Source organism: Ostrinia furnacalis, unplaced genomic scaffold, assembly GCF_004193835.3.
Source record: "Ostrinia furnacalis isolate ACB-3 unplaced genomic scaffold, ASM419383v2 OfSCF7367, whole genome shotgun sequence".
In the NCBI taxonomy this organism is placed as follows: Eukaryota; Metazoa; Arthropoda; class Insecta; order Lepidoptera; family Crambidae; genus Ostrinia; species Ostrinia furnacalis.
In genome coordinates this window covers 275,766-289,573 of record NW_021137606.1, presented here as the reverse complement: position 1 = coordinate 289,573, position 13,808 = coordinate 275,766, and the positions used below count along the sequence as shown (strand labels likewise).

Genomic DNA, 13,808 nt, shown 5'->3' with positions numbered 1-13,808 from the left:
CTATTTGACATAGTAAAACATTCAATCAACAAATAAAGATTTCTGGATACTGATTCCCGACCTATAAAACTAAAAGTTGTAAGTTTATCTTTGTTTATATTCCTGAAAAAGCTCTTCTCCATCGTGTAGACTGTAGCCATTTTTCAGACGAAATCAGATCGAATCAATCCTAAAATTTTGTACCAAACTTCTACACAATGTTATACACACTATGGGAATCGAACCAGATTAAAACCAATCCCAGATAGGTACTTAATTAGTTAAGTAGTGAGTCGAACAACGTAAAGTACTGAAATACAAAGGTAAAAGACTTATTAAAAGTTATTAATTACAATTCCCTATAAAACAACGTACTTAATGTAATAGGGTACCCGAATACAAATAAAGAGAGTTTAAAAAATAAACATGTTTATGTAAGAAAAATTTATTCACAGTTTTGTTTTACATCAAAAGCTTGATTACATTAACTTATGCTAACAGTCATGTTCGCTTACATTAGATTTATCTATTTAACAAAACTAAATATACTTATGTTTATGGTATTATTTTTAACTAGTTTTTTCATGTCTATTTTGTCAGCGCTTTCATTTATGAACGAGTAAGGTTAAATAGCCTCACTATCATGTTTGTAAATCTAGTTCTTGAAAATCTATACATATGTACTTATACCTGCTTGCTTATATTTTATTCTTACATTTATATTGTGGTCAATTGTATGCCGTAAAAAATCTTTTTATATTTACATTACGCAATTTAGATGTTCTACATATTTTCTAGAACACAGAATGAAAACTTAGATTGTCTCAATTCTTTTACGACTTACGTCCAATTTTCAAAGTTGTTTGTAAATTTAGAAGAAAACAGAATACATTTACAAATCCAGTTGTATTTTAAATTACCATTTATAAACTAGTAACAGAAACAAACAATATCACAGTTTTTCGCCAATTCAACAACAATTTTCAAAGTAACAAAGTCATTATGATTTATCGCTAACGTTTAATATTAATTACGTAGTTTAAGATAACATTTGTTATAAAGCCTAGATCTTTTAGGTAAGTATACAAAATCTAAAGGCCGATTTTTCAATTATTATTTTTGTCTGTAAAATCAAATATTTTCCGTCTGGTCAGGACTTAGAGGAAATTGAAAAAGTTTTTATAGCATTTATCTTTAAAAGATAAGTCAAACAAAACTTAGTCTTAATTACTAGGTGCAGCCATTCTTACGTATATATTTTTATAAGTACTTTTATTTAAATTCAATAGAAAGTTTATAATATTCATGTATAGTCAAAACAATTTAAAACAATTGTAAGTATTCTATACACTATGAAGATGATCGATGGCGCCGATGTTGGGGCACCTGTAAAAAAATATTCAAGTTTACATTATAGATAGGTATTTGCCTATTTACACTTCATTTTCAATTTTTAACACCCTTATGTAATTTATGTTCTGCAACTATGAACAGCAAAAATGTGACATTTAGGGTGAGTTGCACCAACTAACTTTGACCGTAACTTTAACGATAACCGGTGTTTTTTGTATTGAGTTTGACAGATTTTTGACGTTTGTCAAAATTAAAGTAAGATGGTGCAACCCAGCCTTAATGTTTTGCGATAAGTTCAGCAATGCGTTTTAAAGTCGGAGAATTAAGACAAAGATAGTACTGTAGGACAACGTTTAACTATTCATCTATTGAATGGCCTGTTAGCCTAGCGATTTATATACCAATATTTAGTTAACTACGTTGAGAAGGTTTTGGAATTAATCAAGCTTCACGTATCTTCTCCTGAATTAAATAACCTCTCCAAATGCATAAGTATGGAGTAGCTAAATTTTATATTGATTCCATTTTAATAGTGTTTCATATTTATGACATGATAATCCTGGGTTCTATTAGATAATACTTATTAGGTTGTGTTAGGAATTTGCTAACTTGGTTCTTGATTTTAAAGGTCATTTTGGCATTTACCAAAAATACTAAAACTATTCTGAATTAACCGTAGGTATCGTACCTGTATCTAATTGAAGTATTTATTCATGAACAATATGATACAGGTAGGCTGTTCTATGAAATTCGATTAAGCAATAATATTATTCTTGAAGTAGTTCTGTAAGAAGATATTTAAACCAAATATTTGTACATGATATCCAATATTGGCTACTGAATTACTGATGAAAACCACTGTCTTGTTTACATAGCTTATACAGTCGAAATCACATAAGATTTTGCAACATTTCTGTAGCAAAATAACCTCTATTTCAAGTACATAAGATGACACAGTTAGGTGAGGATGCCATCTTCTCTACAATAAAGTTAACTTACCATTTTCATTTGCTAGGCGTTCCTGAGGCTTCTCTACTTCAGGAGCTTCTTTGTACGCAGTCGGCATCAAGCCTGAAAACCGTTTTCTTATTAGTCAGACATATTTTATTTGTGGCAAAATAGGTCAATTTCACAATTTCACACAGCGCCAGCTAGCCCCAAAGTAAACAACTTAATCCTACTACTATAGATCGTTTCATCTACGAAGACGCGCCCCACCATTCTTCCGCTAACGTTTGAGTGTTATTGGTACACGCTAAATTATCCATGAGTGCACTACAATAATGACGCTCGGATTGCTCGGATCAAACTCCTCGCACCCCGTGCTTCCCTCGACCAAAAGTTGGTGGGGCGCGTCTTCGTGGATGAAACCATCTATACCACGTAAGATGCTCTGTATTTAGCTTGTTGAATACAGTTACCAGTTAGCAACACAATACTCATATCTAAGCATCATTTTAATTCAAAAACATCTTGTTATCTTTACTTAAATAACTTAATTACGGCTTCGTTCAAATTACTTTTGAATTATGCTTGTGTATTATACTCGTGTTAATTTGGACCTAGTAATGGAATCGGAATATTTTGGAGCTCATAATTTCTAGAGTTTTGTCCAAAAGAGATGGATGGATGGGAATGGGATACGTTTAGAGCAGTATACGAAATACTCTAGCAATGCAAGTAACACTCATCAGATTTTTGGCTAAGTTCAATCATAATTTTGGATTATTGCTAAAAAGGTATGAACGAAACATTCTCTAAGTACATTCAAATACCTTCATAGTACCTGCCCAGAAATTAATTATATTTAATTAATAGTTATTCGTATCGTCGTCCTCTTTTCTTGATCCTGGCTTGACCCAGTTAGAAACGATTTTACAAAAATAAAAACAACTCTTTTTAATTAAGTCTCAATTTTACACACTATTTACAATCTCAAAACATTTTCTCAGAGGCCTAATCTGTATTAATCTTGTTTTCAATTAGTAACAAGTAAGTTGTTTCGACACGGCCGATCTGTTAATCCAGTTAGTAAAATTTGATAAGCAAGCAGATTACTAATTTGGTCTATTTCTGCCGCGGCCGTGCAAGCGAAATCCTAATTAATACGGATTACGTAAATAACTAAATTTCTAATTGCTTTTTGCGACTAAGTATTTGACTGGATCAGGACCTGACCTGATGGTTTGTTGGCCGAATATAAGCCAGTTGTTTTGGGTTCTAATTCCGCTGGCAAACGTTAGTTTGACGCGAACATACTCATTTATTTATTAAAGTATAGCTATCCGTACCTATCTAGTCACCATCCATGGTACATACAAGCTCTACTTAATTTGGGAGTAACTGTAGGTAATATTATTAGTATTTAGGAGTAATCGTTTTAAAACATCATCATAAGGCTACAGTTGTTGGTTAATACGTTTCAGCTTTAAACCTTGTCTTCAACTTGTCGCATTCAATTTTAAAATCTGTAATCATCTATATTTATTAAAAAGCATTCCTTTTCCTGTGAAGCCCTAGTAAAGAAACAAAATAGCTTTTTTTCTGAACTACAGTCAATAAACCCATAAAAACCTCCGCGGTCGCTGCTATTGGGACAATGAATCACTATTGCATGCACACCATAAACTAAATCATACCTGGATGATATATCGTAGTTAGGTTAACTGTGTAGTTAGTGGACGGGAGACTTAGGACGCAAACGAACTCCTCCCAGGGCGTCGCCACGTCATCGTCGTGCACCACCGCCTGCGTCTCCACGGTGTACAGACCCCACGAGTCCATTCTCATGTCTGTCACGGCCTGACTCAAAGCCTTTCTGAAAAACAAAATTGCTCTCCTCGTAATTGCACAAAGGTTTCCGCCAACTCAAACAAGCGGTGAGTGATCATTTATAAAAGTACTCCGGAAAACTTAAATGAACACGATATGTGTCTCCCGAATTTATTTCGCTAACTATAAATCAATATTTGCAATTCAACGCAATTAATGCAATCAAATGGACCGTTTTAAAATGTCGTTGTTAGTTTACCAAAATAGTCAGCTTAATTAGTAGCGATTCAATAAATACCGTTATCCGGCTTACAGTGAATTGATTACACAATTTCCAGTAATGGCAGCAATTCTTTTGACTATTTCCTAAATTACCTGAGCTGGCTGCCAAGTAGATGCTAGATCTTTTGCTATCTGTAGCATTCGAACATATTTTATGCCAGATTGTAAAACAGAATTGTAGCGTTTCGCTACCGCATATTCTAAATTATTTTTTGATAAGAATAGAAAATGTTTAACTCTGCTGCTACTTCGAAGCAAGCACAAAATAATTTGCTGTGAATTTGTATCTGAATTTTAAAACGTAAATTTTTCGAATAGGAATTTCTTACCCTTGTGACAAAATAGTCATCACTGGTCGTGGGTACAAATCTGCAGCGACACAAATAAGTGTGACCAGGAATACATATTTCTTTTCTTGAATAAAACTAAAGCTCTTGCCGGTACCTGAAAGGTAAGGTCAAAATCAATAGTCACTAATTCAAAATTTAATTGCCTGAAAACAATTTTGTTGTCCACGCTCTAAGTATCAATTTCTAGTTGCCAAGGAAACCCTCTTCAAGACGAGGTCAAACACGAGTATAATCCTAAAATAATTTATATCTTACATTATTTGCGTAGTTCCTTGAATTTCTAATGATCTCAAATTCGTAAAATAAACGATGTAACAATATTAAACGCTCTGGAGCTCCTTAACACCAAGTAGGCATTGTCTTGACTGATGTATGGATAATTACTTTTCACACCCTAGAGCACTTTTGACGAAGTCGCGAGTAGAAATGACAATGTGTTTTTGTTAATTGTATAGAAAGTGTAACGCAATATCATTTACCTTAAGAAAATAACTAAAAATCGTGTCTATCTACTCAGGGAAATCTAAAAGAAACGACTGCAAAACAATCTGCGATTTTTTAGATTTGTTTAATAATCTTAGCTTTCACTTGATCTCTGAACCTGGTTGTATTTATTAAAGTAACCATTAAGGAAGCAAAGAAAAGCGCCCATCTTAATCCATTTTACTTATCGCAGATTAACTGAGAGCTATTTTTTGAAAATAACAGCCGGATTAAATCCGGTTCAGAAAAACTTTGCCGTATTTGTAGAACGTTTTTACAAAATTAATTAAGCGCTAGCACTTTTAAAAGTAACCTTATGCTAAGCAAAGCATTGGGATTCACACAATCAATAAATTGCTACTTACGAGTACCTACAGCTATCGTTATTAGCTAACGTGGTGAACAAACCTCAAAAATCTGTCAAACTCCAGACAAAAAACACCGCTTAACGTTATAGTCACGGTTAAAGTTAAATGTTGCAACTCAGACTAAATGTTATTTTGATTGCCGAAGCCCTACTTTGGTAAACGATTTCTACGCCATCTCACAAACAGTTATTTCACATCATAAGAAATACTATTAATGTAAAATACTATGTGTTGTTTCACTATTAGCTTCCTGTGTCCGTAACCAATTGCCCGTGTAAGGCGCGCTTCTTCCGGTAGCAGCTATTTCAGACTTAAGCGTGGGTCTTGAGTAGGAGTTGATGGGCAAAGGGCGGAAGGCACAGAGCTAACTCGTTCAATCTACCTGCTTTATATTTATTAGGTTATTTTTATTTGAGTAGTAGTACCTAAGAAGACATATTTCTCTGCTCTTCTCACTAAACCCTCATACTGAATAGCTTTAGAGTTTCAAGCTCAATATTAGGTTTTTAAGCTAATCATTTCGTTTGAAAATACACCTACTTTAAAATTCATTTAAATATTTTAAATTCACAATAAAAGGTGTCGCTGTACATTTCAGATACTTTAATATTTGAATACTGAATAATAAAAATATAGGTAGGTAAGTATAAAATCAAATTATTTAAATATGTAGTTAAGAGGTGGGTCACAAGAGACGATATAAAATTAAACAACTTATCGCTCTTAATCAACCTAAATTACGATAAATATTATTCGTATTTTTCAGACCACATGTAAAGTGTCAGCCTAAATGACAGAACTAACCGACAGAACAAGCAAAACTAACCGAACTAACCCAATAAGCCACAAAAAACTGCTCACTTGGCTTCGGCCCGTGAACGACATTAAACCGGATTCCAGCAGAAAAACTTAACAATAATTGAACACAAACAAACGAATAATAATAATAATAAGTAAATTAAGTGTACCAATCTTTAAGACGGAAATAAATAAAAATAAAAAATAAAAATAATATGATTTATTTCTTGAAACAGAATATAGAAAATTTATACAGTATTGTTTGTTGGTTGTGTAATGTTAAACTTACTATAAACTAGCATGGATCTGGTTTGTCGGTCTTCCTCCAAAAAAGTAGAGACGACACACGTGTAGTTTCCACTCAGATCCGTGGTGGGTCTCAATATTTTAATGGCTCGGTACGCTTGCAATGGCTCCTCTGTAACAATAACAGAACTTTTTACTGCAAAATTAAATTATAATATCCATGAAAAACCTACCATCAATACGTGAAAAAAAATGCGATAAAGCCCATAAAAGTGAATTTTGCTTTTAAGTTTTAACATGCTTTTATAGTTTACGAAAATTAATTAACTATCAGCACTTTTGTTAACTAACTTTAAAAAACTTGTATTTTACAATATCCTATGTGTAAGCTTTATAAAATTTCTTGGAAAATTCATAAATGGTTTACAAGCACAAATTGGCTTTGGCTGAAACTCAATAGGTCGCGTGGATGTGACATGGGACGTGTAGGTCTACTGAAATTAATGTCAATGAAAGGGAATAAAATATACTCGAAACACTCGTACCTAGTTAAAATCTTCTCACAAGGTAGGTTAGAGTTTAGGGCACACGTGTAAAGAAGTAAGTACATACATACACAGATAAAAAAAAAACTACATGTTGAAAGTTTACGCCCGTATTCACAAACATTACTATGAGGTCTCACAGTGCGCGTGGACGTACAGGGTGACACACGAACCAATCACAGAGCTCTATTCAACGCTGGGCCTTCGATTTGCTGCTTCACTTACTTAAGTAAGCGTCGTTTGTGAATACGGGCGTTAATCTCTTCGATAAATAAACAGGAGTTTAAAAAGGCATTTTTATTAGCAATTCCACAGATTCTCCTAATATTCATCTTCTATTTTGTAGGACTTACCAGAGATCCTAAAATTTAAGTCAACTTTTCCTTTCAGCAGGCCAATGACCTGCGGGCGCATGGGCGGTATCCACTGGTAGACCAGGTTGGCGGACCCGTTGAAGAACCACTTCATGACCAGGCCAGGCGCGGGGCTTAGCTGTCCGGTGCTGTACTCGCAGTCCAAGATTACATAGTTCGTCCCCACTTCCACCAGAGCTGGCACTTCTATCCGGGTTATGTTCACTGCCACGCATTCTGTGAGGAGAAAATACATGATAAAAAAACTCATAAAACTGCTTTATTTTTGCAAATAGGCTTTTAAAAAGCACTTACACGTCCCAGTATTAACTCTACCACTGCTTCGGGACAATAAATGGGCCCGTGCTGAGAAAAAGCAGCTCAAGAAACTTATTATTAAAGTCATTATTGTCAGCCTTCTTTTTTTCAAATATAAATTAATTGATTTTAGGGCTACTATAAAGACATGAAAGCTCAAAATTCATTAGAGAAAGTCGTTTTTTAAGGTAGTCAGGTTGACGATAGTAGGGGAGACCGAGGAGAGTTGTGACATTTTCGATTTTTGGAAACCTATTAACTATCAGCGAGCTCAGAACAACGCGTATTTGTTTGCTTGAACTGAAAAACGCACAGTGTTACGAGCTCGCTAGTAGATAGTTCTAAATAATTGACAATGTCATAACTCTCTTCTGTCACCTGTTAAACTCACCTTGGTCTCCCCTACAAGACTGGTAAGAAAAGGTTTTTCCTTAAGGTATTATACACAAACAAGCCACGATCACTTACTAATAGGCAACGTTTAGTAACTTTAGACGAACGACTTGCGCCTGGTTTCTTGGAACCAATAGCAAGGATCTGATAATACACAATTGGAGAATGTTTACGAGTAAATGTACGTGTATACTCAAGTAGCAATGCTACTGTGGCGTATACAGGGTAGAAACGATAAGTGATCTCACTCCATTATTTACAAACTACACAACCTATTATTGATACCGTTTGATAGAACTCATGAAGCACTTTCAAGATCAGTGTGCTTACCATGAGTTTACGTAAGGTGTGCTCGCTAGCGACTGCGAAAAAAATGACATTAAATGTACGACATATATATTGTGCAGCGCCCCTAGCGGCTACTTTCAAGAAATAAAATCTACATAGATTTTTGACGTACTCTCTAGTGAGCACACCTAACGTTAAACTCATGGCAAGCACACAGTAACCATTTTTTGATATCTTATATAGTTTAGAAATAATCGAGTGAGATCACTTATCGTTTTCACCCTGTATCTAAGCAACACTCGTAGACCAATCGAATGTGTAAATATCATTATTTTGTCATTATTTTACCTATTCAAAATGTTCGTTTAAAATCAAATAACCTACTCGTTAACCTTGTTTATCAGCTTGCTGTATTGACCCGTGAGATGCGTTGTTTTAAGAAACCAAACATTCAGATAGCGTAGAGTTTTTGCGTTCAATATGTAAATATTAAAGGTTAATAGCAAACACGATTAACTCTAAGAAAATACGAATAGCTGTTTTTATAAGTCTGTGTTGATATTTGGTTTTCTGTATCTAATATACATAATAATATACAGTGCGAAGATTATATTAGTTACATGAAACCATATTCACCCACATTGAGATGACGTCATGTATGTTCCCTACTCCCTTTGAGATGACCTTTCTTTCAAAACGTTATTGTTATGGCTTTAAACATTAGTGGTAGGCTATTAATTACTAATGGTCAGTTTCATCGAAGGTTTTGATAAGTTTCAGATAGTTATCTAACAGATAAGTTCCTAATAAGCTCTCAGGAAGTTATCAGCAAGGTGAAACAGGCCCTAGATATAATGAGTTTGGTGTAACTTCTACCTATGCTTCTACTTAGTAACTTATAATAATGTCAAAATGTATTGTGATTAAACCTAGCAAAGAGTTTTATGCGTACAAAAATGATATTTATCTCTCGCTTATTACTTCATGAATAATACATTGTTGTCGTACTACTAACAATAATATGGTTATGAGCTTTCAAGGAGATTGAAATGGTGCTTTAATCTGAATAAATGCTAGATCCACAATAAATTGTACTTCCATTTGTTTGCTTATTGGTTAATAAATAATACCCATGGATTTACACATAAAGGATAAAACTCTCACGATATTAGGTGGACTGACGATCTGGTGAAAGTCGCGGGAGGTGCCTGGCGCAGGACCGGTCGTTTTGGAAAACCTTGGGGGGAAGCCTTTGTCCAGCAGTGGACGTCACTTGGCTGAACCGAACGAACGAATATTACGAACTAAAATGAAGAGTTATACAATGTGTAACATGTTATTGTAACACAATAAATAGTTCGCGAGAAGTTGGGCAGTTTGGTTCTACAAACTGTAGAGTAGGAAAGTAATACTCGATATTGTTTTCTGTAGTTAAAATAGATGTTCCAACCACACAGTTCACTGAGTTTGGGTTTTCTATAGTGCATGTTAAAGTTGGAGAACGTTTAAAATGTAATATTGGGGCTCATGTGTCCATACTAATCATAGATATCTACTAACGCCCTTATTCACAAATAATGCTTGCTTAAGGGAAGCAGCAAATCGAACGCACAGCGTTGAATAGAGCTCTGTGATTGGTTCGTTTGTCACCATGTACATCCACGCGTACTGTGAGACCTCCATAGTAATGTTTATAAATACGGGCGTAATACTCGTATAATATTCGTATGACAGATTCATAACATAGTCAACTTTTTATCGTAGAAATTAATCTTGAAGGGAGTAAAATAGGGGAGGGGAGTATTACGGAGAATAAGTCATACCTAGGAAGCGAAGCCACGTGTAAAAGCTAGTGTAACGTTTAGGTACTTAAAAACGAGCCAAAACTGAGCAAAGATAATAGAAATCAAAATACTACGAAGAAAATATAACGTATCTACCTACTTATACAGGATTTAGAGGACAGATTGGGAAAAATCTTAAGCTCTGAGTGCAGATCAAGCTTCTTAGTTGAAATCCAATTTCCTCTTGGAGACGTCTCTCTAAATTTAATAAAAATGTTTAGCGAAACTGTGTAAGCTCTATTTGCATTTAAATGTGTCGATTTTTTAAAACTTGTAGCATGGTCCAGTGCAGGTTTCCGCGAAAGCCACGTGGAAAATTTAAAGTAAGTTAAAATTTAATTTATAAATGAAACAAGTTCATTGTTCCAGTCATGTGTCATTTACGAAGTAAATTTGACAGCTCGTAATTACAGCACGTTTCGTAAAGCTTCATGTAAAGCTACATTAATACAAAAACGTATTACCACAGAATAATAATAAGTATGGTATTACCGTTTGCCTCCTGTCCCGTAAAATAGAATGGACAAAAATTTCTTTAACACAGAACCTATAACCTATAGAACACATTCTACTTACTTATAAGTATAACCTAACCACTTCTGTAAATTACTAAAGGTAACATAAACTTAAAGGTAGACTAAAATATATCTCAACTTAGTTAACTAAAACAAACTGGACGCCGATATTTTGTACGTAATTTAATTTAGATCGTTTCTAGTTTTCTAATATGATTCCCTAAATTAAGCTTTCTGGTATACATGTTCAGGAGCTTTAACTGAAACCAAAATACCCTTTTGACACGAATGTTCACTTCCATTCTGCTCTAACTCCGTTAAACTAAATTGGATATATTACTTCGCACGTCAGTAAACTTAAGTTTGGCATTTTCGTAATTTTGTGCTTAATCAACGTCAACCTTATTTAAAGTTCTTCTAGAACTTTAAGTAATAACTTTGGGTATTTTTCGCTTTTAATAAACACGTTGGTGTTGTAATGATATTGTTGCTAGTTAGGTAATGTATTAGCATACTTTAGAGCTTATCTAAATAACCACAGTTTGCTCATACCTCATAGGTACCTGTGAGAACTCATACGTACATAAAATAGGATCTAAATATGGGGATGTGGGTGTGAGAGCGTGTGGCCAACGTTTAAGCGTATATTTTATGAACCTAAACTTTTTGAAACTCACATCATTTTTATTTAAGTATATTAAATGTAGGTACAACTTTTGAAATAAGCTTGATAACATTCTGTAAAATGTATTGTAGGTATGAACTGAAGTATCGATTCAGTACCTGGGTAAAATTTTTAAAACACCTTAAAGGGAAAACAAACAAAGCCTCTCTTAGTGTTTCCGTTACCTAATAAATCTCTACTTTCTAGACCGAGTGATAAATTAGGTCGAAAATCAACCAAATTTAATAAATTGCTGAGACTTCGTAATTAGTGAGTTGTTTCTACCACCTCTTCTCACTACATCTAACATTATGAATATTCATATTATTAAGTGAAAATCGAGTAAACTAAACATTACATTCTCTTGCTTCAAAGCAAAATGATGGAATCACCTTATTTCATCCGAGCGATCTTAAGAACTAAATTACTAATGAAGATTAATAAAAAATGGGTACCATCAAAGGTTATAATTATAAACTCTAAATAGATACCGTGGCACCTCCTACATACCTATCACATAGCTCGAAACAAAATACAAAAAGGCCGGTGGTCCATACTTGCTCGTAAGCAGATATAGATAGAAATCAATCCGCCTGTATACACTCAATTTGTCATCGGGCTTATGATAATCCTCAACGTATACAAATAACAGATGCATGATATATGAGTATTCAATAGCTGTATATAGCTTCTATAGTGCACGTTTCAAACCTAGATCTATGCCCATTGCGTTCCATAAGCAAAAGGAATGGTTTGGATGCACAAAGCCTTTGAGCGGTACCTTAACCACAGTAAAACAAAGGACCAATTGTAGCCCGAGAATATGTCGATATTATGTTATGCCACGTCTTACAAGTAAGTATAAGTACGTCTTACAATAGGTACATAGTATAGATCAAGGCCCAATCATTCAAAAATATAATATAAAAACCTTCCAAAAACAATATCAGACTGATGAGTGATCAGGTTCGTTTAAACATTCCGCCACCAATTTTATTGGGAAAATTGAGTAGCACATGTTTTTGAAGTTTTGAGTAAGATATACTTAGGTATTATTACCTAATGAAAACAGAAGTAAAAACATTGAAGGCTAACATCAATGTAATAAATACATCAGCGCTTTTTCCCAATGCATGTTATTTCCATATGTATCATCATCAACATCATATGATAATATAATCCACATGGATAAAGACAGAAAATCTATTTTTTCTAATTTAAATTATACCTACTTAATCCACAAAGTTAACGTTGCAAGCAACACTAGGGTATAATAATTACTTGTTTCGCAGATATCATCTGCTTCCATCTAACACTAGAAAGTTGCGACGAAGCAAACGCGACTCGACAGACTCGACGACTTAATCCAATAAGCTTTGTGTTATACACCTATTTTAAAATGAGATGAATCCAAGTAGATATTAAAGTGCTGCTTTAGGTTCTTCTTACGTGATTTTGAAGTTATTAACATGAGAACGTTATCAATAAATGGGATATTTGAAACCTTCAGTGGGCTAGACTGGAATGCCCGAGGCTAAAAGTTCGAGTCTTATTGGAGATAATTCATGTTACCTGTGTGTTATCCGTGTAAAAGATATGTTTATAAAAAATAGATGGACCCAACGTAAATGGCAAAGAAACTGTAAATTATTGACTTACAATGCAATGAATGTGTAAAGTAATTATAGTAAAATGCTTACGTGTCAGAAAAAATATCACCAACGCAAACATTTTTAGTAAATTACACAAAATCCACGCGGCATAACTGAACCAAACGTGACGCTAATCAAAAATCTAAGATGACGAGAAAATTACACTCGACGAAAACTTCGAGCACGCAATACACCCACAAAGTAATACAAATGCAAAAACTAGTGTATCAAAACGCGATGGCAACTGGCGCACAGGGTAACATGCACGAAACGAGTGCAACAATCCATAGTCCTTTGTTAATTAAGTTCTCAAAATCTTTTTTAGTTTGCACGAAATATTTTACGAGAATTTGCCAAAAGTGATGCGCGGGCTTCCCTCGACAGTCAGGGGTGGCAAACGACTAAAAGTTTCAGCGCGAACAATATTACTTATCAATCGCGCATGCGTGCTTGACCCGCCTGTTGAGTGCCAGCTCTTAGCAACTTTCCTTAATTTAATAACACCTTGAAGACTCTTTGGCATATTTAAAGCATAAGTTTGAAAACGAGGATTTTCCAAATTTTGGCTTCCGCATAACCCTGGCTTTGAACCAGTGTATTAAGGT

General features: G+C 34.3%; 1 protein-coding gene across 3 annotated transcripts; it reads right to left on the bottom strand.

Moving 5' to 3' along the window:
• Nucleotides 1-408: 408 nt before the first annotated feature.
• On the bottom strand, nucleotides 409-13,606 carry LOC114364252 (uncharacterized). 3 transcript variants are annotated; one of them, XM_028320342.1, is made up of 7 exons: nucleotides 13,252-13,606; nucleotides 7,530-7,766; nucleotides 6,675-6,803; nucleotides 4,716-4,830; nucleotides 3,972-4,150; nucleotides 2,332-2,403; nucleotides 409-1,365 (listed from the first exon to the last, which is right to left on the bottom strand). In XM_028320342.1, exons 1-7 carry the CDS (start codon nucleotides 13,280-13,282, stop codon nucleotides 1,283-1,285), a joined length of 846 nt encoding a protein of 281 aa, XP_028176143.1. In that variant the 5' UTR covers nucleotides 13,283-13,606; the 3' UTR covers nucleotides 409-1,282. The 3 variants fall into 3 exon arrangements, with proteins under 3 accessions (XP_028176143.1, XP_028176145.1, XP_028176144.1); XM_028320344.1 differs by lacking the exon at nucleotides 13,252-13,606 and adding an exon at nucleotides 8,316-8,378; XM_028320343.1 differs by lacking the exon at nucleotides 13,252-13,606 and adding an exon at nucleotides 8,239-8,305.
• Between the last annotated feature and the right edge of the window lie 202 nt (nucleotides 13,607-13,808).